At 40.6% G+C, this 27,881-nt stretch overlaps 5 protein-coding genes across 7 annotated transcripts in view; 4 read left to right on the top strand and 1 right to left on the bottom strand.

Moving 5' to 3' along the window:
• Positions 1 to 27,881, bottom strand: part of LOC115735585 (DNA repair protein REV1) — an 870,695-nt gene that overhangs the window by 474,039 nt on the left and 368,775 nt on the right. The gene's annotated exons all lie outside the window — the stretch shown is intronic.
• LOC115735853 lies at positions 3,684 to 11,078 on the top strand. Of its 2 annotated transcripts, XM_030667279.2 has the most exons (10): positions 3,684 to 4,064; positions 5,256 to 5,367; positions 5,449 to 5,623; positions 7,003 to 7,153; positions 8,166 to 8,280; positions 8,436 to 8,610; positions 9,770 to 9,823; positions 10,178 to 10,231; positions 10,387 to 10,556; positions 10,816 to 11,078. In XM_030667279.2, the coding sequence occupies exons 1-10, from the start codon at positions 3,778 to 3,780 to the stop codon at positions 10,936 to 10,938; spliced, it is 1,416 nt and encodes a 471-aa protein (XP_030523139.1). In that variant the 5' UTR covers positions 3,684 to 3,777; the 3' UTR covers positions 10,939 to 11,078. The 2 variants fall into 2 exon arrangements, with proteins under 2 accessions (XP_030523139.1, XP_030523140.1); XM_030667280.2 differs by lacking the exon at positions 10,178 to 10,231.
• On the top strand, positions 12,256 to 14,792 carry LOC115736002 (transcription factor HHO2). Its single transcript, XM_030667505.2, has 5 exons — positions 12,256 to 12,580; positions 12,685 to 12,908; positions 13,016 to 13,385; positions 14,036 to 14,112; positions 14,264 to 14,792. The coding sequence occupies exons 1-5, from the start codon at positions 12,391 to 12,393 to the stop codon at positions 14,435 to 14,437; spliced, it is 1,035 nt and encodes a 344-aa protein (XP_030523365.1). The 5' UTR covers positions 12,256 to 12,390; the 3' UTR covers positions 14,438 to 14,792.
• On the top strand, positions 19,772 to 22,543 carry LOC115735841 (peroxidase 10). The gene is made up of 4 exons (XM_030667268.2): positions 19,772 to 20,031; positions 20,257 to 20,448; positions 20,545 to 20,710; positions 21,940 to 22,543. Exons 1-4 carry the CDS (start codon positions 19,801 to 19,803, stop codon positions 22,344 to 22,346), a joined length of 996 nt encoding a protein of 331 aa, XP_030523128.1. The 5' UTR covers positions 19,772 to 19,800; the 3' UTR covers positions 22,347 to 22,543.
• On the top strand, positions 23,673 to 25,381 carry LOC115735842. Its single transcript, XM_030667269.2, has one exon. The coding sequence runs from the start codon at positions 24,304 to 24,306 to the stop codon at positions 24,706 to 24,708; it is 405 nt and encodes a 134-aa protein (XP_030523129.1). The 5' UTR covers positions 23,673 to 24,303; the 3' UTR covers positions 24,709 to 25,381.

Genomic DNA, 27,881 nt, shown 5'->3' with positions numbered 1-27,881 from the left:
TAACAAAGGAGTAGGAACGGGATGGTACATCCAACATATGGGAACACTTTACGAAGAAACATTTAGGCGAAAATAAGTATAATGTAAAATGTAAATATTGTGGGGTAACATACAAATTTACAGGTGGAGGCGGGTATGAAACATTTAAACGGCATATGAAATCGAAACATGCAATACAAATGAGGATCGACACCAGTCAACAATAAATTTCTGGATACGCCAATCCTAATACTTCTCATTTATTTCGTTACAATGAAAAAGTTTACAAAGAATAATTAGCTAGATTTGTTGCCATTGAACGTTTACCGTTTAATTTTGGTGAAAATTTTGGTTTTAATTATTTTATAAACACTGGATGTACTTCGCAAGCACAACATGTTTCGAGAAATATGCTTGCATGCCAACTTATTGGACTTTATAAAAAAGGGAAAAAAATATTTGAAAAACTTGTTTATGAATTTTGATAGACATGTGCATATAAATAGCGACATTTGGAGTGATTCTTGACAAACTCATTCTTATATGGGTATCACATGTCATTGGACATGTGACGATTGGAACATTCAAAAAATAGTTATTGCATTTCGATTTTTTGATGATAAGCATACAGCCAATAATATTTATAGAATAATTATGCAAGTTTTAGAAGAATATGATTTGATTAATAAATTTTTTTCAATTGATTCCGATAATGCCGCGGGAAATACCGCTTCCATTCCCATTTTAGAAAAGATTTATAAACCCGCTTTTGGTGGACAATTTGTTCACATTAGATGTGCTTGTCATGTTTTAAATTTATGTGTACAAGATGGTTTATGAACTCTTGATGCTTTTCTCAGCCCAATAAAAATAGCAATTCAATTTTTATGGAAACATCCTCAAATTATGAGAGAATGGGACAGATTTTATAAAGCAAATAAAAGAAAATAAAAAAAATTCCAAAAGTTGTTCGGACTTATTGGAATTCTACATACGAGTTACTTAATCAATCTTTTGCATATAAAGATTTATTGTGTACTTTTATTTTGAATAATGTTTCTGAAATTAATTTATTCCCACTAGAGTGAGATATTTGCAAAAACAATTTAGATTTTTTAAAAGTTTTTAACGATGCAACTTATACTTTATCCGGTGTTTGTTATCCTACTACACATTTATTTTTAATAGAGTGTGTTAATATTGTTGGTGTTTTTTAAGAATATGAAAAAGATGATCAATTAGCTCCGACTATTATAGCAATGCAAACAAAATGGCTGCATTATTATACCAACATTCCTCTTATTTATTTGGTTGCTTTTGTTTTCGATCCACACATCCCAAATTAGATGGTTTGGGTTATTATTTGAATATGTATTATAAATGTTTACATTTGAATGCAACAATAAATGTTAGAGTTATATAAGCAACCGTTAAAGACACAATAGTAGAATTGTATAATGAATTTTGTAGTAGATATAATCCAAGAGGTGATAGTAGATCTTTCCAACTTAATGACGTACAAAGCAGGGATCTAGGTAGAATTAGTAGATGGTACAAACTACTGATGAGTAGTCAAAAAGGACAAAAGGGAGCAACATGTAATATTTATGAAATAGAGATCTATTTAACTATTTCTTTTGAGTTTTGTGACTTCGAAAGAGGCACATATTTCAAAATTCTAGAGTGGTGGAAGAGGCATTCAATCCAATTCCCAATTCTGGCTCACATCACAAGAAAGGTTTTAGCAACCCTTTGTTCAACAATTGCGGTTGAATAAACATTTAGCGCTGGAGGTAACATTTTAGACAACCGACGTTCAAGATTACATTCGGATTTGATGAAGGCTCAACCTTATGTCGATGATTGGACAAAGGCTAAACATCAAAAACAAAAGATGGATCGCAACAATGAACTCGATTTCTTCGATGATGATGGAAATACCACCACCATGAATACCGGAATGGGTAGCGACGATTGACGATGAGGTAAGTTGGGGTTATCAAAGGTAAAAGAACTACATGGGCTTTGATTCTTTTATCCTCAAGAAGATATGTAGACGCTTAATGATAATTCATTAAGTTCAAGCCCCTTCCCCATTCCTTTTTTTTCCCCTCCCAAATTTGATTGCAATGTACAATTTGATTACAATTTATATTTGATAATTTATTATTTTTTATTTCATAATTCATTATTTAAAAATTAAATTTAAAAATCAGAACCGGAATAGGAATCTTAAAAATATGTTGTACTTTCGTGGTACTAATCCGACTAAAATAAAATGATTTTCCATATTTTGAGATAGAAAGAATGGAAAAAAAAAACATTGAAGGTAGAGAAATACTAGTATAAACACAATGGGCATTAATGTATGTTACTTCATCAGTTCGCTGCTGCAATGGGGGCACACTGCTGTTGCTGGTTGAACCGATAATTTTCCAAATATCTCGATTAGTATTCCGGTTGTAAGAACTAAGCAAAATATATACTTGGGAATTCTAAAGAGCTAATTTTTGTTTGGTATTCGAACGAGAGTAATTTAAAGTAGTTTGAGTCGGAGGAATCGCACAAGAAATATATGGTATCGAGCATATGATATGTTACTAAGAAACGAAGATACCTTGCAATAGATTCACAATTTTCGATCGAGCCCATGATCCCTCCCCTTATGGGCCTCGGGCGACCGGTCCAACGGCTTAATCCAGGTGTCTGTCTCCAGGTCCCTCACAAAAGTACAATCACAAGGACATTTTGGTCCATGCAGTCCACGTGTCATTCCTACCCCATTGTCCCTCAAAATCGGTTGCCGGAGTAGCTGGTTGGGTAAACCCCTCGCGTATTGATGAATAGGGACAGAATATTGGTATACAGGATGATCTAGTTGATCTAACAATAGTCATACAAAATGCGTATTGAACAAATACAGTGCATGAGTATTGGGTAATTTTGTTAAGTACTTTCCCATCTACATATGAACGAACCCTCCGGAGCTCGTATGAGAGTTGGTTTGACCGTTCTAACTATGCCGGAATATTTCTAAGATGTTAATGAACCGGACATATTTCTATTTATCGACAATATCTTCCGTTTCGTTCGGGCAGGACATGAAGTATCCGCCATGTAGGATAGAAAGCCTTATGCTGTGGGTTATCAACCCACCCTTAGTACCGAAATAGGTACTTTACAAGAAAGAATTACTTTTATCTATAATGGGAAATAAATCTTGCCCATCTTCATTTCTTCTCGCATATTTGATTACTCTAATTAGAAAGGATGGGTATTTTAAACATTGCTTCATTTGATAACAAAAGCAATCATCACTCCTCGAAGGTTCGGCCATTTGCACACAAGAATTCATGTGTGGACTCAATGATAAAGGTATACTTACCCATTTTGTCACGACTTTCCTTCCTTTCTCACGTTATTTGTATTTCTCTGGCAAACCAAATAAAGAAATCCGAATCCTAACTTCCATTTTGCTCACCCGGTTCATAGTTTCATCAGTTCCTAACTTCCTCGTTCTTACCAACCTCAGATATGTTCAACCGGTCAAACCAATCACTGAAACCGGTCCGACTCTAAGGACAACCTCCACACAGAAGAGCCGGCCAATCCGATTCTTGTTGCCGAAATGCCACAAATGCCCTTGGCCCTTATATCCTCTTCGGCCCTCTTCGCAGTCGCCTTTTTTAAGCCCCCAAATTGGATTCAATCTCTCTCACTCTGCATGAGACGCCAACTCCAAAGAATCTCTCTTCTTCATCGGAAAAAGTCGCCGGCCCCCGCAACGAAAAGGTGAAAATGGTATCCGAATCGGACCTCGTGAGCCGGCTCCGGGAAATCCTGCGCAATTCGGACCTCGACCAGGCCACGGCCGGTTCCGTTCGGCGGCAACTGGAGGCGGATTTCGGCCTCGATTTGTCCGACCGCAAAACGCTCATCAGAGAACAAATCGACGTTTATCTCCAATCCATTGGAACTTCGGAGGAAGATGCCAATGAAGACGGCCAATGCGGCGGTCCCGACCCTGCGCAAGAAGAGGAAGAGGACGAGGACGAGGGGGAGGGAAAGAAAAGTAAAAAGAGGCGGTAAGATTCGAGGTTCCTTTGAGCATTTTCGTTTTGGAATGACGTATCATGTTTGTTGAAAGAAAGGCTCTTTTTTTTTTTCTGAACTTTTTTCCAAATGTTCGCCTTCATTCTAAGTTGAGATAGTGGATGTAGTTTTAGGTGTGGTTTGAGGGAGACGATCATTGCCGATTCCGGTGCTGTGAAAGTCAAACTTAATCAGTGCGAATCCTGTGTTTGTTCCGTATTGCATTGTCCTTTGTCTAGAATACGCTGCATGCTTTTTGGTTATTCTCTGGAGTTTTCTGATTACGTGTTATTTGGGAGTTCGGACAGGGAAAGTGAGCAAAATTGAAACATAATGTTTCCGTTAGAATGTTGTGCGGGTGCATTGAAGATTTTGTTTTTCTTCAAGTGCCGTTGGAAACTGGGATGGATAGTCGGGGGTCCTTCTTTTGGCTAAGTCTTCTGCAACATGCGACTTGCTACATTCCTGTCTTTTCTTGGAGCCAGTGGTCGAGTATTTTTGTTGGGATTTAGGGGTCAGCTTTCTAAACTAATTGCAATTCTAACGTTCCATTGTTGCAATGCTGGTTAACCCTGATGAATTGTCCCTTTAATCAGATGTTATCGGAGATTTTTGGACTCTTGGTTTGTGCCTATCAATAAATCATGTATTAAACAGATTTCCTATCTGATTGGAGTGCATCACTTTTAGTTAGAGATTGAACCATATGAGAAGGAAGTTGTTTCATAACCTCTGTCGATGATGATTCCTTGGCTAATGCAATCGGTGAAAGCAGTAGTCTGCTGGCTTGTTCCCTATTTTTCAATTGACTACATGAATATATCTGGAGTTGCTTTTTGACTGTCCATTCATCTGATGACATCATCCAGTTGCCTATGAAGCTACAAAAACATTAGAAACATTTAAATGCATTAACCATTGCTTGAAATTGAAGTTAACATTTGAAAATTCAGGTATGAAAAAGGATTCTCAGGTGAGAGTTTGGAAAGTCTCTTATTTGTACTTATTGATTTAATGGACTTCTGGATTTTATTTTGTGGGGTTTTATGAAGTACTTTGCTAATCCTTTAGATCCCTGTTAATCTTATCTGGTTAGATATCACTGGCACCGATCTTACAGTCTCCGAGCATTGCTTCTAGCTGATGATTATAATGGGTAGTTCCTGTGACTGTTATTTCTCTAGTGTGGCAAGTAAGGAAAAAGTAATCAAGAGGAGAGGAGGATTCAATAAGCTGTGCAGCCTCTCTCCACAGCTTCAAAGTTTTGTAGGAGAGTCTACATTGGCAAGAACAGAGGTAAATCCAGATAAAAAAGGATTGTGATTTATCGGAAGAGTATCACACACATCGGATTCACTCTCTCCTTTCTTAATCTAGGTTGTGAAGAGAGTCTGGAGCCATATCCGACAGAGAAATTTGCAAGATCCTAGCAATAGGCGTAAAATATTGTGCGATGAATCACTGCACAAGCTTTTCCACGTCAACTCCATAGACATGTTTCAGATGAATAAAGCCCTTGCCAAGCACATATGGCCATTGGACGCCGACGATGGTACTTCCTTGATCCTTTTATAAGTTACTGCTGAACTTTGGCTTTGAGGCTAGATATCATGCTTCGCTTTTAGTTTTTATCTTTGCAGGATGACGCGAGTTACCAAGTGTTCCTTGCTTTTGGTACATAAACAACCACGCTTCCTTTTGATTTTGGCTTGATCTCTTCTATTTCACTCTTAGTTCCTTTTAATGAGGTATCAAACATAAACTGAGGGACTCTTTCCTGCCCGTTTTTTCCTTCTTGGTTATAGAAAGAAACATTAGGTCTGTGTCACCTCTAGGGCTGTCAAAGCTGAATCAATTAAGATGGAGTCTACAATGTTTTAGTTGCAACTTTGTTTTTGGGGGTTCTGAATGTTTGCACACACAGAACTTGCTGATCGGAAGTAGTCATCAGTTATATAATTTAAGTTGTACAGGTGCCATTTGTATAGGCATTCATGCTACCAGAGTAGTCATACTTCGACGTATAAATGATCATTCTTTGAGGCATCAGGCATACCTCTGGCTGTGTCCTTCGTACATATCCTCTTTCTCAATAACGAAGCCCTTATCCTTAAGGATCTCAGGTCTTATCTGGTAATTTTGTGTCAAAGTTTCCCATTGCGTGGCGTGGGAGGAGTTAGTCTTGTCAAGCACCTGAGGAACCGAGGAATTTTTTCTTTTGCCATATTTGGCTTCCGAGCAGTCCTTGCACTACCACCTCCCAGCCAGATACAGATTGAACGGATTCTGAGGGTATGGGCATTACTTTAGTTTCAGGGTGAATGCCTTGGCAAAAGCTTAGCCATTTCCCGAGGTGAGACTTGAGAAGAGCTACAAGTTGCATCTAATTTGAAAGCTGTCTGTGTTCTGGTTCACGGAACTCTCAAAGACGCTGGACAAAGGAGTAGTTGATTGGTTTTTTGGAGTAAAAGGGTCAAATCTGCAGGGGCCATGCGAAGACAGGTTCAATTGCACTGAACCGTTGAGAAAAATAGCAGCTCCTAACTTTAAAAAATTCATATCAAGCTGGGATTTCTAAACAACTCGGTTAGAAACTTCCAGATATTGTGTCCTTTGGTTGGCAGTTTGAAATGGTGAAGCTAGGCAAAATGCCTTCTTCTTGATGCTTAACCATTGTTTGTTCTCTTGTGTGCTACATGGTCTTGATTATTTTTCTCTAGCTATGATCTCTTATAGCAAACAATATAACAATTTAACAATTGGTGCCAGCAAGGCACCTTTGTGGCCTTTATTTTTTCTTGTTCTTCCACGGTCATTTTTATGGTAACACAAAGCGGAGATATTTGCTTCTCGTATGTTTTTTATACCTTCTGGAAGGGACACTTTTATTATGGCTCGATTTATGTGCTAAATAATTGATGTGAAACCCAGAAAATTCAATAAAGAAGACCAAGATTGAGGAGTTCGTCAACTCTCAGTCAGATGGAGAAGTCAGCAATGCTATGGAAGAAGCTGAAGAAGATGAACAAAATGAAAATGAGGAAGAGGAAGAGATGAATGGACGGAGAAGCAAGAAAGGACGGTGAGGCTTTCTACTTTTCCGTATTTCCTTTGCAGACTGGTCTTTTAGTTTTTTATCACGGAAAGCAGGCTGATTAGCCGGGCAATATGGTGTGTTGCATCTGCTTTGGAGATATTCATTCCATTATTTTATTGACTGCGCTGACGAACGGATCAAAGGGGTAGGTGCTTCATTCTTTGATCTGGTTCAGAGACATGGTGGTGAGATAAATGAGTTTTCCAAATTCTTGTAATCAGTTTCTTAAGTAATTCAACATTATACATAAAAAGAAGGTGGATTTTGGGTGAGAACCCGCTTTTGTTTTCACCTTAAGTTTTCTTATGATTCCTAGATGCATCCTGCATGAGTTTTAACTCTATTAACAACAACAGTACTTTTGTCAGTGGTAGAATTCACTTGCAGTGCTGTGCCAGCGAGTTGCTGTCTCCTGATTGGAGATAGCAATTAGTTGGAGATCCTTCCTCATGGGTCCTTTCTTTTATTTGATCGTTTATTTGAAGTACTGCAGTGCTTCAGAGGGTAGGTATTATGCTTACTTGGCATTAAGCCCTCTAAGTCAAAGCAACAATTTGCCCACAGTTCCGTACTTTTTATTTGAGCAGAAGAGTCCTCTAACTCCAATATTATACTGAGAATGGAGATATGAGATGTGTGCAAGTAGACCGTCTTGTGTTTTATATGAATGCTAAAAGGTGTTTCTTATCTCATTGATTCATGCAATTTAACTTAAAACGATAGTGAAGGATTTTGTGAGATTTGCTGTGCTGCTGAAATTTATAGTTTGAGGCCTGTTTATAGTCAAGCTTTATATATGTGTTCTAGTTTGTTCTCTTTTATTTTTATTTTTTTGGTCGAAATTTCTAGTTTGTTCTTTGAGTGGAGACATCTGTGGTTGTTTTATAGGATGTCTTCAATTTTGTACTTATGGATAAGTGCTGTCATTGTGCTGATAGGTAACTGTAGATTGATTAGTAGTGTTTTTACTTCACAACTTCATGTTCTTACCTGTTAGGTCTTCTAAAGAGGACAAAGGAGTTAAGAAAAGAGGCGGTGGGTTTAATAAATTGTGCAGCCTCTCTCCCCAACTTCAATTGATCACTGGGGCGCCTGAGCTGGGTAGAACAGAGGTAATGTTAGTACTTTTTAAAAAATCACCAAATTCTTGCAATAGGCTTTTCACCTGAACACCTCCTCCCATCTCATTATTAAATTTCCTTTGACCCAAGGAAAGTAATGGAGGGGTCAAAATAATTTACATTACCATTACGATTTTTTTTTCTAGGTTGTGAAGAGGCTTTGGGCATACATCCGGGCAAATAATTTGCAAGATCCAAAGAATAAGCGAAATATCATTTGTGATGAATCTCTACGGTCCCTCTTTTGTGTGGATTCCATCGACATGTTTAAAATGAATAAAGCCCTTTCCAAGCATATTTGGCCATTAAATGATGGAGAAGGTAATTTCTTAACTTATTCTCATTATAGTGTGCAACAACTGAAGGAGATGTTTATATGACATTTCGTTTTTGTTCTGTTGCCTTTGTCCCTGGTCTGTCTGAAAAAAGAGTGTCAAAATTTACCTGAGTAAACATGTTTCTGCTACTTGTTTGCCTGACCAGGCTGTTTGGTGGTGGTAAAGTGTAGAAACAATTTAGCGAGTGAAAATGATGATGCTGTTAGTTTGAAATTGTTTGTTTGTGAATTTGGGATGAGCTTTGAAAACAGCGTGAGATATACCAAACAAAAGAGAAGAGATAATAATGTGAGATGGTTCTATTGATTCCTAACTTCAGGTATCCGATAGACACGGCTTGAATGGCCTTACTATTTGTTATTTCCATTTTGTTCTATGGTTCCACTAGATTCTTGGTCAATTTTGATTGCAAATAGGGAAAGAAACTTGAAGTCGCCAAATAGCAACCACCGCTAATACCCTGACTGTAACCTAGTTGCGAGCGCCTCCACTGTTGTCAGTCTCATTGAAGCTATTCTCTCTCTCTCTCTCTCTCTCTCGGAGAGCAGCCATTGCCTTGACAACCTTCATGTGCTTCCCCCCGCCCCTCTCTCTCTCAACTCTGTCTGCTCGCAAGTTCTGTCAGATCTTGAATCTTGCTGATTGAGGTTATGTGATATCTGGACTGTGCTCGGTATCCTGGATATCATTCACCCTCTTACTTGAGAATGACAATGGTCAATAGCCATCTATCCAAGGCGACAAAGTTGCAGAGAAGGCTCGGTGGGTGGAGAGAGAGAGACGAGCTGAGTCGGGAAAGAGACACATGTACGTAGTGCCTTGATATGGGGGCTGATGAAAAGAGGCTGCCGGTATGTTGCCATTGTGGGTGCGCTCAGAAAATACTTTTGAAGAAAAATGGCAATTATGTTATCTGATGTTAGATGCAATCTGAAGTCTATTTACAAAGTTCAGGTGCAAAATGCTGGTTGTGAAAATTAAGAGATGCAAAATGAAATTGAAAGTGGAAAATGATGATGGTTTTCTTGAATTTTGTCTTACAAATTCATCGGAATCATGTGGCCTTTCTCTATAGCAATGCTGTCTTATACTTTCTTGATCTCATGTAACAAGATGGTTATTTCATTACTTCTGATTGCCAGCTCCTGAGAAGGATTCTCTGAAGGAGGAGACGTGTGATTCAACAAGAGATGAAGGTGAGGTGAAAAATTGAATTGTGCAACCCCCCTACAGGAGAAACAGCCCAACGTCATTTAGAAAAGTTATATGTTTATTTACTCAGAAAATACTTTTGAAGAAAAATGGCAATTATGTTATCTGATGTTAGATGAAATCTGAAGTCTATTTACAAAGTTCAGGGTGCAAAATGCTGGTTGTGAAAATTAAGAGATGTAAAATGAAATTGAAAGTGGAAAATGATGATGGTTTTCTTGAATTTTGTCTTACAAATTCATCGAAATCATGTGGCCTTTCTCTATAGCAATGCTGTCTTATACTTTCTTGATCTCATGTAACAAGATGGTGGTTATTTCATTACTTCTGATTGCCAGCTCCTGAGAAGGATTCTCTAAAGAAGGAGACGTGTGATTCAACAAGAGATGAAGGTGAGGTGAAAAGGTTAACCATTTGAGATGATCAATTGGTTAGTGGTGTATTCACCACCCTTGGGTTCCATGCATTATTGAATTGTGCAACCCCCCCTACAGGAGAACAGCCTAACGTCATTTAGAAAAGTTATATGTTTATTTACTCGGTCCAGATGAAGAAGAGCAGAAAGATGAAAAGCAGAAGAAAAGAGGTTCTGGTTTTACTGCCCCCCTACCCCTCTCAGATGCTTTAGTGAAGTTCTTTGGCACAGGTGAAACTGCATTATCTCGAGCTGACGTCGTAAAGCGAATGTGGAATTATATAAAACAAAATGATTTGCAGGTATGTGGTGACTATTACATGTCGGAATCTTTCCTTTTTGATTTCGTAACTCCAACAATATTGCCTAGTAGATTACATTCATCATGTGATAAACCACAACTTAATGTGGGTGGCTCATGACTCGTCCAGCTCATGTTTTAGTTGGTGTTTATAATTTTCAATTGTTAACATATAGTACTGTTGTCAAGTTATCTGACATTAACTTGAAGAAATATTTTTTAGTTTTTGGCTCTGACAAAGTTTTCTGTTGGTTTCAAAGGATCCATCGGATAAGAGGAAAGTTATATGCGATGGGAAACTGAGAGAACTTTTTGAGGTCGATTCTTTCACTGGGTTCTCAGTCTCAAAACTTCTCACGTCGCATTTTGTCAAAGGCAGGTGACTAAGGCTACTTGAAGTGTACATATTTGAATCCCGCAAGAAGTGGGCAATTTTGTTTAGCAACAAATTTATCGTCTTCTTCCGGTAGCTTGTATTTTCCTCACTGAAAATATATATGGTCGTTGGCATTTTGTTGTCCTATTCCTAGACCTCTACCAATGCCCCTCTGCACTTATCGATGTCATTTGGATGCTGAACTCCTCTTGCCCTAGGGTCTAGGACTTGTTATTCTTTCTTGAATGTTTCGAATTTTCAGTGGGCATGGAAATATTTTTGAACCTTTCGGAAGATATAAAATATTTGCATGCAGTCGGATCTGGCTGTTTTCATATTTCTTCACAGATAATAATTTTGTCAAGAGTTATCTTTTAGGTTAAAATTGTCGAATCAAACGGCCTTGTGCGCACGTCGGAGCTGCTTCGTTACAAGGTATGCAAATTTCAAGCAACTAGTAACATTAAGATTGCCGAAATTCATGCGAGCTTGTGCTCAGCTCCTTAAGTTTAGGAACGACGAACCGTTTTGGTTGGGTTGCGCACGCTCGGGGGGAGATAAAGAGTTGGATTTTGGAATCGAGAATAGAGTCAAATCGAGCCGTTTTTGGGTTTCTATGTCGTGACTCATGGGGCCTCCAAGGGTCGATTTCCTCTTCAGGGTGGACGGAAAGATCGGGACAAGAGGAATTTTCCCTTGTAGACAGATCTTTTCTCTTAGGATGTAAGGAACCTTGGTCGAATCTTGCTGTTATCAGAGCAAGATATGGATTGACTTATAAAAGAAGAAAAGAAAAATATGTGTGAAACATGGAAAAGTATATTACAGAGTTTCTGAATTTCGGACCGTCTAAAACCGGTCGATGCTGCCAGTATGAATGGAATGGATTGAGGATGAGATCGAATTTTCCTTGCAAATTATGCTGCGGTGATCATCAAATTTAAATGAATAAAAGTGAGTGAAAAATCAACGATAATAAATTACTAAAAAATATTCATAATAATATTTTCTATTAACTTAATTCTTTGCAAAAAAAAAAAATTTGCATTCTAAATTGACTTGCTTTCATGCCTAATCACCAGAAATCCAAAAAAAAAAAAAAAAAGCGGAATCGATTTTTGGTAAGATTTCTCCCATCAAACAATAATGAGAGAATAATATAATATAATTATAGAATTTAACATAAAATGTACTACCTCTAAAAAAGGGAATGGGCCAGTTGAAAATTTTGGCAGATCTGAGGAGAGGCAAATTGGATGAATGGGACGCGACGACCCGAGCAGGAATTTTCCGAAGGACCAAAAAAAAGGAGGAGAACACGACTCTTGGTGTCTTCCTCTTCCTACCCGAAAGTATCAAGAATCTTCCCCATCTCTCTCCATCAAAAAACTGTCTTCAAGATCTGACCGAGTCGCTCCCTAGCGGTAGAGGTCGAGGGCGATCGATACGACACGTCGGAATGTGTTCGGCTTCGGACTCCAGTCCGCGCTTCGTGCCCGGGACCATCCGCCATTTCCTCACGGAGATCGCCCACGTTGCCGATAGATCCTCCAAGCTCGACGACTTCGTCGAGAGGTTGCAAGACGAGCTCGGCAAGATCGATGCCTTCAAGCGCGAGCTCCCTCTTTGCATGCTCCTGTTGAGCGAGGGTTGGTTTAGCTTGCCCAAGTGAAGTCCTTGACGTCCGAGTTACTGATTTTTTTTCCAAAGGGTATGATTGATGGGGTTTCTGGTGTTTCGTTTTTGCTTGCAGCGATTGAAGCTCTCAAGAAAGGGTCAATGCGATCGAGTGCTCGACCGGTTTTAGAGCAATTTGTCCCGTTGAAGAAAGATTCCGGTGGGAGTGAAGGGGTTGGAGCGAAGCCAAACGACGAGAAGAAATGGACGACGAGCTCTCTTATGCTGTTGGACACTGAGAAAAACTTCTCCTCCTCCTTTGATTTAAATGAAAACCCTGAAGCGGAACTACATACTAAGGTACTTTAAGTGCCAAGAAAAGCTTCAGGAGCAGCATGCCTTGTACAAATTGTGCTTATTGATGAATTGAGGTTAGAGGGTGTCTGATTAATGTTGTGCTGCAATAGATTATTGAAGAGCCGAAGCCGGCTGCATGCATAGATCAATCGCAATTCCAGACTAGTAAGAGCAGGAATGTAGACACAAGAGAATCACGCTCTTTGTTCCCATCAGCTATGGCTTCAAGTGAGCTGGCGGAAATTCCGTTGCATGGATTTTTAACCCTTGGTGCGGGGATGAAGAATCCCAGCCAAGAATCATCTTCTTCTACCGGTACAGTAACTGGTCGCAGTAGGACAATTTCCTCAGCTGACTGCAATGCGCAATCAAGTTCGAGGTGTGGAAACCAACAGACTGCCAAGAAGCGGAGGCGGTCCTGGTCTCCCGAGCTGCATCGGCGATTCGTCAACGCCTTGCAGCAACTAGGAGGCGCACAAGGTTAGGAATTTGTGATGCTATAAACAGCTTTGTCTCTTTAACCTTGACCTCGTTCCTGTCTAAGATGAGGTTGAGGTGCCAAACCTGTTTGCATGATTGGGTTCTCCCTCAATCCAAACTTGTGGGCCATCAATACAAATAAGTGTATATTGTCCTCAGGCTTGCAACATCCTTTATCAATTCTTTAGCGGAAGTAAAAAACATGTTTTATCTATTCTGAACTTGTTGGAGGGAAGGAAACCTTTTCCAAGTTTTCCACTTGTTAACTACACCAATTCACATATGAGGATGCAATTTGATTGCCTCGAGAGTAGCAAGAGTTTCTTCTTGTTCCTTATTGAAATTGCAAGAATCTTAATTCCTTTTCCAACTTTATACTTAGTCTACTCAGAATTGCTATTTTCACAAACGTTCAGTTTTCTAGAGAATGGAATATCCTTTCAGAAGACTAGTAGAGTTTGTTGTCATATCTGTTTGCATCACAACGTTGGAAAGATGTTGAGATATATGCCGGTTCTTGTGAAATAGACGTTCAAATCAATCTGTTCTTTCCCTTAAAACTCGATGTTGTGAAATAACTTCAAGAAGGTGCTCGACTCTTTGATCGCTTCCTTTGTAAGCAGCTAATAATGTATGCTTAATTTCTGCAGTTGCAACTCCGAAGCAGATTAGAGAACTGATGCAGGTCAATGGCCTCACTAATGATGAAGTTAAAAGTCATCTGCAAGTGGGTTTGTGAAACTCCCGTGTCTTCTATTTGCCTTTCAATGACATTTGGGAGAATGAAAAATATCTTTATGATTGAGCAACCAATGAATGACTCGTTTGTTCTTTAAAATAGGTCTTTCAAGCTCAATTCTTGGTTTGTCTCATTGCAGAAGTATAGGCTTCATAATCAAAGACTTCATTCTAAAGCTTCCACAGCACAAAAATCAGGCGTTCTGCAGGATCTCCAGTTGGCAAGAGATATATCTGGTGACTCCTTGAAGATGAGCGGTCCCCAATCTCCTTCTCCTCAGAGTCCACTTCAGATTGTGGGAAATCCTGGTTGACCTCTCACCCTGCCATTGACAGCATGGAAGAAGATAGAGAACCGTGAGACCCATAGCTCGAAGAGCAATATCAATAAGCTTAAGAAATGAGTTCTCCTACTCTTACTGCACAAGTTTTTCAGATAAAAAATATACATAAAGGAGCAAATGACAATTACATATACCACGTGTCAGAGATACATACTTCTGTACAAGGTTGGATCAGAGTCTCTCAATTTTTGCAGGATCAGTTCTCCTCCCTCAGAAATTTTTATTTCTTATTGTGCCTTTCTTCTGCTTATACTGGCAATCTTATTCTGACCTTGTATACATTTCTTGGTGTTTAAGTGTATAAAAGCATCAAGGCCTTGATTGAGTTTCTCGGCATGATCAACTTTTCTCCAGATTAGTTTACCAGTGAACTTGCAGTATGTTACTCATAGGATCGAATGGAAGATGAGGTCTCCACAACTGCTGCTAGCTTCCCGACTCCATTATGGTAATTCTGCATTTTTTCTCATGCATTGACCTAAATTCCACTGCTCCTAGCATATCTTTGTCTTTGTGTTGTTGAAAGTGTGAAAGGCTGTGCATCATTCTTAGAGATTGTCTGCAAATCTTCCTCCCCGAAACGTGGTTTCTTTTTCCTTTTATTGGGGGGAAATAGATGGAGACGCAATCAGAATTATTCTGTCTCTTCTTTTGGTGTTGCAATATGTCAATTTACTTCTATTATCGAAGGATTTAATATTTTCATACTATATGAATCTGATGATGAGATCCTCTAGCCCATTCATGTTCTCATCGGCGGTCTCATTCATCAAGAGTATTGGTCCACGTCTATAAGGGTGATTATGGTGTTCGTTACTAATGTATCCAACCCATCAATGGTCAATGGGAATATCGAACATGGTAAGAGGATCCTTGTCACCAAACCTCGAGCATCATCCCTATGTCCTTTTGGGTGATACGCCATAAGTTTAAATAGATCGACACAATTATGTTCGACCTCAGGAAAATAGAAGGCTAATGGACAGAGCTTTATGCATAGACGCTAGAATGAGAGGGGACTCGACCATAAGTGGCAAGGTTTTGGCACCACGAAGAATCCCATTTCAACCCACTAGTTTTTGCAGCCTTCTGTTGTCTTTCCATTCGGAATCAAGACATCCTAAGCTATTGATTTCAATGTAGCCTGGCTAGAGTTTGGACAAGAAAAACTTGAAAGACGTTTGGCTCCAAATCAGTCCTGTATGTTGGACCTCTGACTGGTTTTTATGAAGTTAAAATTGCAGGAGTGTCCGTAAGAAACATAAGCGAACTCCAATAGAGATGGCAAAATGGGTTAAGAACCCTTGATCTAATTTCATATTGAAGAGTGTGGGTCATTGTTGCGCGTCGAAATCCTTCGATGGGGCTTTTTTTGTTATTGGTTCTAGGCCCAAAATGACTATAGCCCAAAAAGGGTTACTCACGTGAGAATCTTTTATCGAACTTAATCCGTTCGTTTTCCGAAAAGGAGTTCTTGGTCGTTTTGGACGAGAGAGTGTCAAATGCAGTAGATTGACACAAAAGGTGCGTTACAAACAGATTTTCAACAACTTCGACGGTCCAATATGTGCAATAGTAGCGGTATGTAACAAATTTCGACATGACTTTGGAATTAAATCGACAAGATCGGGAGATGATGTAGGACACAATGCTGGAATTTAATCAATAGCATTGGACGGGGGGATTGTAGGACACAATACCGAAATTGAATCGACTGATCTGGATAAGATGGGTGAAGGGTGCAATACCGGAATTTAATCGACGGCATCGAACCTAGTGAGTAGACGTCGGAATCTAATTGACGACACCTAACTCTGGATATGATACTCGCCGAAATTGAATCGACGACGGGGATCTAAAAACTACAGCTAGGCTAGGCTAAAGGCTAAGAGCTAGTTGAAAATGCAAATGTTTTGGGTTTGTTGTGTGTGTGTTGTATCTTGCTACTGCGAGGTATTTATAGGCGAGCTATTTGTTAACCGTTGAGCGGTTTTTTCCTTTGGCCCCATGCTTTGCCCTTTTCCATAAGCCACATGGATGACGGTTTCCCGGTCTTCGCACCTTTTCTTTTTACCTCGTGGGGATTACCGCCAACCGCTTCGATCGTGGCCCCCTTCCGCGTGCTTTTCTTGCTCGGGAAGGAAGTGGCGCCGCAATTTACCCCGACACGTGGCACCTTTTTGATTGGCACGCACCTTGCTTCAGTGTTCCTTCCTATAGCCGATTATCGTTCCCTCACGTGCTTGTCACGAGTCTTTCTTGGATTATTTTAAGTGTCAACAGTCATAAATGGATTAAATGAGTCATAATTAGGTCGGTTAACAACTTAATGGGTTTTAAATGAATTTTAAATGGGTTATAAATGAGTTAGGAAACTATCTTAAGCGAGTCATAAAAATATTTGTTGATTTTATTTGTATTTGTATTTTTTTTTCTTTTTTTTTTCTCGTCGACATCCGGCCACTAGGAGAGGGCTATGACCCTCTTAGCGACCGGCGAGGGTTGGCCAGTTGGCGTCATCGGACTTTAAAAAAAAAGGAAAAAAAAGATAATAAAAAACGAAAAGGAAAATAAAAAGAAAAATAATTATAAAAATTGTCCACAATATTTTAGTGATATATATTTTAATAACTCGTAAGTTTTGTTAAATTGGATTAATTATGGAAGTGTTTCGGGGTTGGGCATGAGTTGATTCTAATCTAGGTCGTTAGATTTATACTACATAAAAATGAGTCAAAAATTCGACCCTTATGTTTGACATCTCTGCCTATATACTGCTCATGCATCCTATGTCTACTGTCCACTAAACAACAGCCTTCCATTCAAAGCCATTTTTTATTGCTGTGCAGCCGTTACCATCTTTTTCCGACAAAAAAAAAAAAAAAAAAAACTCTTACCATCTTTCCCAAAAAAAAAAAAAAAAAAAGGAAGCAAAGAAACTGCTAGCATCAATCTATCTAAATTTATTTAGTGAAAAGCTCCTTTGGTTAAAGATTGTTGTTATAAGGGACATGTAGTTATCTATTCCGTGAAGGATTTAACACTTCTCCTTACAAGTTACGAGGGAACTTTATACGCTCGCCCCTCATTTTGCTTCCAATTAGGATTTGTACTTGTCTCATTAAATACCGTGACTTTTGTTAAAGGAACAACATTTGTTTTAATGACTTTTAATGTGACAAATTATCGATTATTGGATTATTTTCAAAACTCTCACTATACAGCATTTGCTTGGAAGATTTTCGTTACTTTCTCTCAATGTTACAATAATTTGTTGAGTGCGTGTAAAAGTTCCTTATGTCATGTAAGTATAACCATTAGAAATTTTCTAATTATCATCGAGTCCCCGGCTTCCGCATTAATGTATTTTTCATAAACTAAGAATTGAGCCTTTATGATTTTGTCCAAAGGAAGAAGATTCCAACATGCAACTTAACGAATGATGTTGTTAAAGAGAAATTCAGATTCTAATTCTATATAAATGAAGCGGCTTGCAATTTAGAGTCATGCGATTATCATTCCATGCTTGATGGTCTGAGAGTATTTTTGGTCTTCCAAGCACCATCTTAACATGCCAAAATAACTATCAGTAAGAAAAAAGGAGAATTATCAAAAAAGTCATAAATCAATTGTAATTGTATCAATTTAGTCATATTTTTTCTTTCTAATTGAGTCCTAAATTTTTTGCATTTATGAAAATTCAATCCATCTTGATAGGAAACCGCTAGCAAAAATGTCGGTCGTCCTATGTGGCGGGACCCGCACCGACTAGGATAATTTTTAATAATATCTTATTTTATTCATGTTTTATTTTTTTTCCTTTTCTTTCTTTTTTTTTTCTCAAGGAAGGAGAGGCAAGAAAAAAACAAATTGAAAAGGAAAAAAATTGAAATAACATCAAAGCATTATTATAAATTGTCAATATTAGCGCCGGCCACGCCACATAAGATTACCGGCGTCCATGTCGGCGATTTTCGGCCAATATCGACCGAATGTATTGAATTGACATACCAAAATTTAGGACTCAATTAACAAAAAAAAAATTCGAGAAAAGTGTACTTTGGTATCTCCTATCTCTTTCTTTCTTTCTTTTTTAAAGAAATGAAAAAGGGAACTTGATAAAGCAACAATTAATCTGCTGTGCAATGAATTGAGCACCCGTATTGAAGTGGCGCACCTCTTCCTCCACCTTTCCAGTCAATCGATCCCACCAGACAAATTGAGTCCTTATTAACCTCTTAAAAAAACGCAAAGTGCTGATTGAAGTTTCTCTGCTTGGCCTGCCATTTGTGGACAACTGTACTTCCATTGGTATTAACACGATAAGAACAATAATCACTTCTCCTCCTCCCTTATCTTCTCTAATTGACTTTATTGTGTAAGAAGTCATGCGCTGTGTGTAGTGTTTTGACGCTGCCTTTCGTAATCGATTTGCCATCATCAAGGATTGCATCAACTGAGGAATCTCCTATTTCTATTCCCCCCACCAAGTTGTGTGCTTTTGGTCAAGTCGGGTCACATCTAAAAGGCCAGGAAATAAGGAAATATGTAATCATCGCTGTGCTGCTTGTTCAGGTTCAGCTGGTCAGTCTTTCAACCTTTTGATGGAAATTTTTCCAGCCAAAAAGAAGAAGAACAAGAACAAGAGGAATGATAGGAAAGACAGTAGAGAAAAGAAAAGAAGAAGCACGAAGTCTTTCAACCTTTTCCATGATGTCATCCGCGCTTGATGATAATGAAATCCATAATGCAGCTGCAGAAGCAGGCATTGTGATGGCTGAGCTAACCTTCCACTTCACATAAACAAAACATAATAGAACAAGCACGAGACGTACCCAAGAAAACACGCACTAGCATGCGCTTTTCCCCCCCGATCTTTTTGGATAAGAAACACAAGAAGATCCAAATTCGAGCAACGTTTCCAGCTTATGATGTGAAAGCAAGCGCAACCATCTCATGTTCGGTCTGCTCGCCAACATTTGGCTTTCGTCCCGGCTACGAGCCATTCTAACGACAATCAAAGCAAAGTACAATAACCGATCGCGATTCAAACGGCGAGGCCTTCATTAAAAGAACTGAAAAGTGTTTGAAGTAAGATATTCAGGGAACTCGGATTTATCACCTTAAGGCGAAAGTTTCACGTTATCATGGCTGCTACTGCTGCTGATTACACTCGAGTTGTAGATGTGGCCACTAGGTTTTTAGCAACTATAGTGGAGTCACCACTGTTAATCTCCAGCCAATAAAACTTCGTTTGAGCTCCCTTAATGTTGGTTATAAATTAGCCCACCTCCCTTCTTTCACTGGTCACACACGGTCGAGTCAAGCAACCCATGGCTTCCAAGCGCTTTTTGCTATTCCAAATCACCTTGATTAGCTTGACCTTAGTAGTCTCTTCCTTCCCTGATTACACCCCAACGGGCCAGCTCTCTCCGTATTATTACGACAGATCGTGCCCTCGCTTGCAAATGATCGTCAGATACAACGTTTTGGCAGCTTTCAAGAAAGATACGAGGATCGCCGCCTCTCTTCTTCGATTACACTTCCACGACTGCATTGTCGATGTAAGTAGTTCGATCCAACTGTCGTCGCGGTTGCTGTTTACTTGTAACTTTTGAAGTTTTGCTGCTTCTTTTTAGTCATGGCATGTTCTATCAGGAGAAGTCTTCAAAACACTAGTTTTGCATTTGCATTTCTACTTAAGATTGCGACATGGTCAAGCATGCGACTGGACTCAAGGGCTATAGTATCTCTAAGGCACTAAAATGACACTACGTGATTGATGTTAGGGCTGCGAAGGATCCGTGCTTCTTGATGACACCGTGGACATGAAGGGCGAGAAGAACGCCTTGCCAAATCACAACTCTCTCCGAGGCTTCGAAGTCATCGACAGCATAAAAGCCGACCTCGAGAAATTCTGTCCCTACACCGTCTCGTGCACTGATATACTCACCCTCGCTGCAAGAGAAGCCGTCTATATGGTACTTAATGAATCCCAAATCTCTTCTTCTTCACGTATATAAGCTCCTCAGCTGATACGCGCCAAGAAAAAACTGACTGGCGTTAATGGAGTTCAGTCAGGTGGGCCTTATTGGGCTGTACCGTTGGGAAGAAAAGACGGAATCACGGCGAGCGAGAAGTCGGCTAATGAACAAATACCGTCGCCAATTGAGCCATTGGACAACATCATTGCTAAGTTCACTTCGAAGGGTCTGGAGGTGAAGGATGTTGCAGTACTCTCAGGTACTAAGTTTTCTTCTGCATGCACGGTAATCCCACAAAAAAAAAAAAAAATTGTGCAGAGTCGTCCCATGAATAATGTGGCGACAACAATCATCGCGATGTGAAAATACACAAGAAAGTATGCTTTTTTCGGTGGATTTGAAGATGGATCTCGATATTTGTCGATGACATTGATGTTTTCCGAAGATGTTAAATTGCAGTAGCAAATCAAAGTAATGTGACTTCAGTCCTTCATGGCGTTCGTAGTACAAAAAGCAGTGATAGGGTTGAACAAAAGAACCACAGGATATCTGATATATCCTCCTTCTATTACTGACCGTGTAGTGGAATCCCTTCTTCGTTCTTATAATTTTCGGCTTTCTTACTTGGAAAATGAACATTCTTTAATCAATTATCTACCTTGTCTTCTAGTAGTCAAATCTCGCTCCTCCAAGAGCGGAAATAGCCATTCTTGCAGCACTTCTTCCTCCAACCCCAACAAGGGCTTCTTCTTCTTCTTATGATTCCGCTTGAACTGAATTCACTATTCTAAGTTCAGTGACTCTCGGATATCAATGAAAACAAAGAGTAGACAAAATCATTAGCGTTAACATCTCTCGGGTGAGGGTCGGGAACAGTAGAGGAGGCTTATGTAGTGGTCGACATTCCTACGTGCTCCTCCTTGCCTTCCTACTTAAGAATCCAAAGGTCACCTTTGGATGTTGTCGTGACGCTTTGGTTATGAAGGTTACTGGCGGGGTCTAGGTTTATGGATGGATTCGGTTAGCGAAAGTCCCTCAAACTCGATCAATACCAACAAGATGTCGTGACCGGTTAGGCTTGGTTGATTTCGTTAGAAACAAAAGTAGATTTAGAGGCTTCATTGATACTACGCCTTTGTCATATATTCCATACATCACACTAGATAGATATCATATTCATGGAATACAATTCACTTTCAAGATACCTTGGTGGTGAAATGGTAGACACGCGATGCTCAAAATCTCGTGCTAAAGAGCGTAGAGGTTCAAGTCAAAAAAACTTCGGACAAACTTGTTTCGGTCTAATACATGTTAGAATTAATGGTAAGAAAAACATGCTAAATCCATGTCTTTTTCATTGATAGCCCGATATGAGCACGTGATGCTTTCGTGCTTGGATTTTGTTCTTGTTTCTTTGGATGAAACCATGATTGACTTGTATTAGACCAATTCTAATAAGTTATCCTCATTTTCCAAAATCGCTTTCAGGAGGGCACACCATAGGCTTTGCGCAGTGTTTCACCTTCAAGAGGAGGCTGTTCGACTTCAAGGGATCCGGCAAGCCTGACCCGACCTTGGACACCTCCTTCCTATCGAGCCTCCAGAGCGTATGCCCCAACAGAGACGCCTCCAACACCAACCTCGCTCCTCTCGACTCCACCAACGACAAATTCGACAACTACTACTATGCCAACCTGGTGAACAACTCGAGCCTTCTCGAATCGGACCAAGCCTTGATGGGTGACGTGAGAACCGCCTCGTTTGTCAATTACTACACCACCAACCCCACGCTGTTCTATAACGATTTCGCCACTTCCATGGTCAAGCTGGGCAATGTGGGAATTCTTACCGGGCAGAGTGGGCAGATCAGGACGAAGTGTGGCTCTGTGAACTGAAGTGGATGAGTGAAAACAAAGGGGACTTAGTGTCATCTTAAACAACGTTGTGAAATCTACAAATTATCAATTTGGTGTTCCTATGTTGAGTAGATAACTTAAAAGTATCTGTTGTACTATCATCACTAGATGTCTTGTCCAAAAGACATGATCAAATGAGAACATTGGAGACGTAGATGTTCCTCTTTCTCTTGAAACACTGGACTTTCTGTTTAAAAAAAAAAAGGTTTTACTTGCATAAATGCTGTCAAAAACCTAAAAAGATGGTGAGATCCACCAGGGAGTGCTTGGATTCCCAGGACGTCTACAAGGAAAAAGCTGATAGATTCCTGACCAGCCATCCCCCTCTCTCTCTGTCTTTCTTTCTCTCTCTAAGATGCATGCTTTTGACATCGTTGGATCTGCCCAAATAATTGAAATATCAAATAGAGTCCTGCTCGACGTCGTCAACCAGAGGGACATTATTCTCTGACTGCCAATGAGATTCTCCCCGTTGATTGATTATTGGCCTTCCTCTGCCCACGACATCTGTCAAATCCCTCCCCTGTTTTCTTCGTTTTCAAAATATGCACCGTCCTCTGTGCAGAAGCGGGGGCCCCCATTTCAAACTCATCAGGAGAGATCAACATTGGACCAATCCACCCCTCTCGTGCTCTAGGAGACCGGGAAGTCGCTCCTTCGAATGGTTCTCTCAACAGGGTCTCCAAAATTATGAGCACTGAGACGTGAGAAGGGAATAGGATTCATCGTATCAGGTGCTCAAAATCGATTCTTCTCGTGCCGTAAAACTAAAAGCTCATCTAAATCTATGGAGCCTTTTGACAGCACATCACGTCTTGTCCCTGTCCATTTCTTTTCTCGTATTTTCTTGTGGATAGAGAGGCAAAGGGGCATGACAGGCAGTACCGCCCTTGCTGCTCCTATCCCTGTTATCGCTGTGCGCGAGAAGAAAAGACAAATCAAAAAGATGAGACAAGGGTCAATATGATAAGTTTACTAGCACCAAAGCTTTATTAGTCTTCCTTCCTGTCGAAATACCGTACCCTTTAGAGTAAAATAATGAGAGCGATAACGTTTCTGTTCTGCACGAATGGAATATCCTGGTTCTGGAGTGGGGATGTCTAATTTAGATGTGAACGGGAGAGAGGTAAGGTCTCATTTTGAAATGCTAATCCTTTCGTTTTTCCTTTTTCCTTTTTCGTTCTCAAAGAATATGTACTTTAATTCGGGAATTAAAGAGCTCTTTCAGTTTGAGATCAGGTGCATGGCCACGAAAAACAACAAGCACCGCTCATGCGATATTCAAATAGTGGCCAACCCGGAAGTCTGAAGTCATAAATTCCACCCATACTAGAAAAGGCCCTCAGAAAGCTCTTCCCCATTCCATAATTTTGTCAAAAAGAATTGAAAAAAAAATAAAAAAAGGCTGTTTCTTGGGCTTTGCCCCTTCCTCCATTCTCCCTCTCTCTCTCTCTGCACAGTGCACACTTTACCTTTCACCCTTAGATCATCACAGATCTACTAGAGCTCTCCCCAGTTATTTGTTCTTTCAAGAAAAGCAGAGCAAAAGAAGAGGTGTAAAAGTAGGAAAGGAAGAAAGTAAGTTTAAGCCTTGGAGGAAAAGTTTCCCTTTTGTAATCAGTTCTTCACCGAGTGGTGACTTCTCTCTACCCTTTCCGAAAGCTCCAAAACCCAGTGAGAGAATTTCTGCACTTACAATCCCCATGAATCATAGTGTCTACCTGTACAAATTTTTATCTCCCTAATAATCCACCGAAGCCCACTTCCAAAGTTTTCATCTTTATGCCACCTTCAAATTCGTCTGTCTTTCTCGGTTAAAACCTCTTAAACCCTCTCAGAAACCTCACAGCCGCAGGTTCTTTGTACTCTCACTGAGGACGATCCAATACACCTTGGGTTTCAGCCCGCTCGATACCCTTGCCCATTGATTTCTGGCATGTCTACCACCGCGCCACTGTACGAGCAGCCACCGGCCACGCCCGCGACGGCCCAAGCCTACACCTCCCACGACGGTCGCGGCTCGGTCGGGCCGGTCATTGCGGTTCTCGCTGTGATTACGGTGCTGGGAGTGATAGCCGGCATGATCGGTAGGCTGTGCTCGGGGAGGCCCATCATGGGTCACGGCCAGTATGACTTCGAAGGGTGGATTGAGAGGAAGTGCTCCGCCTGCCTCGACGGCAGGGTCGACCCCCCTCCCCCGCGGCCGGCTGTGGCCCCCGCCGTTAGCGGTGGACCCGAGGAAGCGGCCCAGGAGGAGGGCGGAGAGGAGATTAAGGAAGAGGAGGAGGAGGAAGAGGAGCCCCAGCTGCAGAGGAGATCACATGGAGCTGGCGCTTCTTAAATTCCTGACAATCTCATTCGTCTTTGGAGTTTGTTCTTTTCCACTCTCTCTCTGTCTCTCTCTCTCGTAAAGCTGGATCTCTCCTGGTTCTGATAGCTGTGGTGTTCTTAATTGTTTTTCTTTTTCAGTTATGAAATTTGCATTCTTTCGGTAGAAATCGTAGCTTGGCGATTCTGAAGGGCGATCTGGAAATGACCGAGATTTCTCTAATCTCTAATCTCCTGGAAAGGTTCCTCTCATTGAGGAGTTCGGATTCTTTTTCCCCACTTTGAAATTCTTCTGCTCAAACACCAACGTTAAATTAGTCACACGGGGACCAATTTAGGTTCAATTTCAAGAATTCATGAAGCACATGAACTGTCTGGAGGCACTAGCATCTCAAGGACAATGCTGATGTCAAAATGTTGCAGCCCGATTGGTATGCTACTGTCAAAATGTCTGAGGTCCACAAGCTCTCCCAGCTTTATATTTGTTGAATATACTCATTATTCTTCGGTTCTTTGCCTCTGCGGAATCTGACCATCTGCATTGAGTTGCACATGGCATTGTGAAACCTTTCTAACTCTAGCATAAAAGACAATGGCAGGGTTATATAGCTGAATTGCCATATTGGGGCCCTTAGATTCTCTAAGCCTTTTAAAATAAGAGATGGGCAATGATGGCCCTGTGCAAATTGTCGTTTGAAAGATGGGCGTTCGGTCCTCCGTCTCTTTCTTTTCTAGGCACTTTCAAACTATGCACAGCGTAGCTTTATAAGTAGAATTTTGCAACAATAGACATGGGGTCGTGGAGGGAGAGAGATTGGAGGGGGAGGACGACGCTAATATCACACCGCGATCTGCAAAGAGACAAAGTAAAAGTCAAAAGAGCGGAATTATAGGATAGATCATTAAATTATAAAAAAAAGGGTTACTATTTTTCGAGTGAATTATAAAGACCGTTAAATCAGGGGAGGAAAAGATTGTACTGCCGAAAAAAAGAAATACTGGGAAAAGGAAAAGCGAAAAAAGAAAGCAAAGTGGGTGGTGGCCATTCACTTGAAAATCTGTCTCGCCTTTTCGGCCCCAATGGAAGGAAGAAAGGAGTCGTGGCCATTTGGCTGCATTGACCGTATTTCGTGGGACGCAGCCACATCGCACGGCCTTTCCAGCTGAATTTGCGTGCGGTGCGCCACCCAAGCTAAAGTCATGTCATCAATTTCTAACAGTACTCGCTTCATCTAAGTGTATTGCAGAACGCGAGATGTCGCTTCCTATCCGGAACATCGATCGAATGAACGGAGCTAGTAGCGAGTATTCGCTTTTATTATGCCGGGTTCGGGGGCACCCGAGTTCGGCCGGATTTAGTTTTGGAAGGACAAAAGCAATTGATTGATCAAAGGACACAAAATCCATGTGAAGGAGTCAGCTTTTCTTGTCCCGGCGACCGCTCCCTAGGGCGCAGGTACTCTCTTTTGACCAGTTGGGTCGGTCCCATCTTCAATCCAACCGAAACCGAAAAGCAGAACGAGCCGTGTACTTTCGAAAGCCCTTCGTGGGCCTGATCGTATCGTGTTGGGCCCAGAAGGCCTCTCTTAGATGGGCCTTACTTATTGCAGTACCCTTGTACGGGATCGTAAAGGCTTTGCGGCTCCACCTCCCTCCAATCCCAAAGTGAACAACGAATTCAGGAGGAGAAGACCCCACATGACAATAATTAACTCCAACAACTTAGCTTGCCTCCCTTAAAAAAAAAAAAAAAAAAACCTACTCCACAATAAGTCAGTTCCTACCTCTCATATCCCTTTATGGTTCAGACACTAAGAGAACAGCCCCCCTAGCGTGTCTCGAACCATTATGGATATCGGGATGGGATTTTCTTTCAACTCGACACGACAGAGCGCAATTAAAATCGGGTTAGGCAATTAAATACTCATTTCTTTACCAAAGAATGCGGAGGGAGAATTTTCCGGAACTAGATGATGGACTTGATTCTTTGGATGGAACTCCAAGTCAAAGTTACCCTTTTTTTTTCCCTGCTGACTCCTACCTTTTCAGCTGCATTAAAACAGCCAAAAACACGGGTGCTCAATCCTGTTACGAGCAGGAAGGCAGCCACTTTCGAACCCAAAATTGCGGTAGCCACCTGCTTAAATTTTTCAAAAGAGCCTATCGATCTAGCTGCATGAAACTTGCATTGCATTGGCCCCTACCTCCACTACCAAATCACGGAAGAACGCCGATCCCGCAAGCAGAAAAAAAAGCATCGAACGGCTGCCAATGCGAGCAGAGAGACGAGTCATCTTTGCGTGTACTCAATTAATACCCCCAAGTCAAAAACAAGCATTGCCCTCTTTTTTAATCGCTTCGTTTTAGTACTGATCGAGAAGCCTTCGAACAACAAGAAAACACATATATAATAACAAGAGGGGAAAACATCGTCCCTCCCTCCGTGTGTACCCAAGTTTGTCCTCCGTCGTTGTCCCTTTTTTTTTTCCTCTCTTCTTGTCTTCTCTTGGTGGTCAAATTTGACTGTGTCTGCACGTGTCGACGATGGTCTCGAGAATCGGGGTCTGAATGTAGCTACATTATGTACGCAAGATACAAACTTTAGGGCTATCGGACCGAGTGTGGACCATCAGCCGGCTTTGCGGATCGCTGGATAGACGCTGATCCGGATGTTTCATCGATGCGATGATTAACATAGAGAGAGCAACAAAAAAAAAAAGTGCGGTTTCAAAAAATTGAAGAGAAAAAGGCCGAAGGATATATTGGATAGACTTTTCCTCATGATTTCTTTGCAATGCATGTAAACCCCTGACCTTGAAGTGACGTAGCCCTATCAAATGGATGGATTGAGCTGGGTTTGCATCGGATCGAAAAAGGTCCAACCTAAATTGACAATTTTAATCTGTTTTGACACGATACAATGCATATTTCTAATTATCGATAATCGATTCGATCCATATTGCTGAAACTATTCCATATTTAGCCAAATCTAGAAAAACTCGTACACAAATTAAGGAGTAAGCACATAGTGCGTGCGTGTGTGTGTGTGTGTGTGTGTGAGAGAGAGAGAGAGAGAGAGAGAGAGAGAGAGATTGAATACATATTTATAAAGGTGGGTTGGATTTAACTAAATTGTGAACTCATTGAACGCTTGTATTCAACCCATTCATGGTCAATATAGTTGAG

This window comes from Rhodamnia argentea, chromosome 11, assembly GCF_020921035.1.
Source record: "Rhodamnia argentea isolate NSW1041297 chromosome 11, ASM2092103v1, whole genome shotgun sequence".
NCBI classification, from domain to species: domain Eukaryota; kingdom Viridiplantae; phylum Streptophyta; class Magnoliopsida; order Myrtales; family Myrtaceae; genus Rhodamnia; species Rhodamnia argentea.
The sequence above is the reverse complement of the archived record's forward strand: the minus strand, read 5'-3'. Positions and strand labels throughout refer to the sequence as shown.

Bases quoted from the DNA above. Each gene is read 5' to 3' on its own strand.
- LOC115736002 (XM_030667505.2), top strand. From the start codon at position 12,391: ATGTGTTCGGCTTCGGACTCCAGTCCGCGCTTCGTGCCCGGGACCATC. The intron at 13,386-14,035 runs GTTAGGAATTTG...TAATTTCTGCAG, and splicing joins GCAACTAGGAGGCGCACAAG to TTGCAACTCCGAAGCAGATT. The intron at 14,113-14,263 runs GTGGGTTTGTGA...GTCTCATTGCAG, and splicing joins AAGTTAAAAGTCATCTGCAA to AAGTATAGGCTTCATAATCA.
- LOC115735853 (XM_030667279.2), top strand. From the start codon at position 3,778: ATGGTATCCGAATCGGACCTCGTGAGCCGGCTCCGGGAAATCCTGCGC. The intron at 4,065-5,255 runs GTAAGATTCGAG...TTATTTCTCTAG, and splicing joins AAGAAAAGTAAAAAGAGGCG to TGTGGCAAGTAAGGAAAAAG. The intron at 10,557-10,815 runs GTATGTGGTGAC...TTGGTTTCAAAG, and splicing joins TAAAACAAAATGATTTGCAG to GATCCATCGGATAAGAGGAA.
- LOC115735842 (XM_030667269.2), top strand. From the start codon at position 24,304: ATGTCTACCACCGCGCCACTGTACGAGCAGCCACCGGCCACGCCCGCG.
- LOC115735841 (XM_030667268.2), top strand. From the start codon at position 19,801: ATGGCTTCCAAGCGCTTTTTGCTATTCCAAATCACCTTGATTAGCTTG. The intron at 20,449-20,544 runs GTACTTAATGAA...AATGGAGTTCAG, and splicing joins CAAGAGAAGCCGTCTATATG to TCAGGTGGGCCTTATTGGGC. The intron at 20,711-21,939 runs GTACTAAGTTTT...AATCGCTTTCAG, and splicing joins GGATGTTGCAGTACTCTCAG to GAGGGCACACCATAGGCTTT.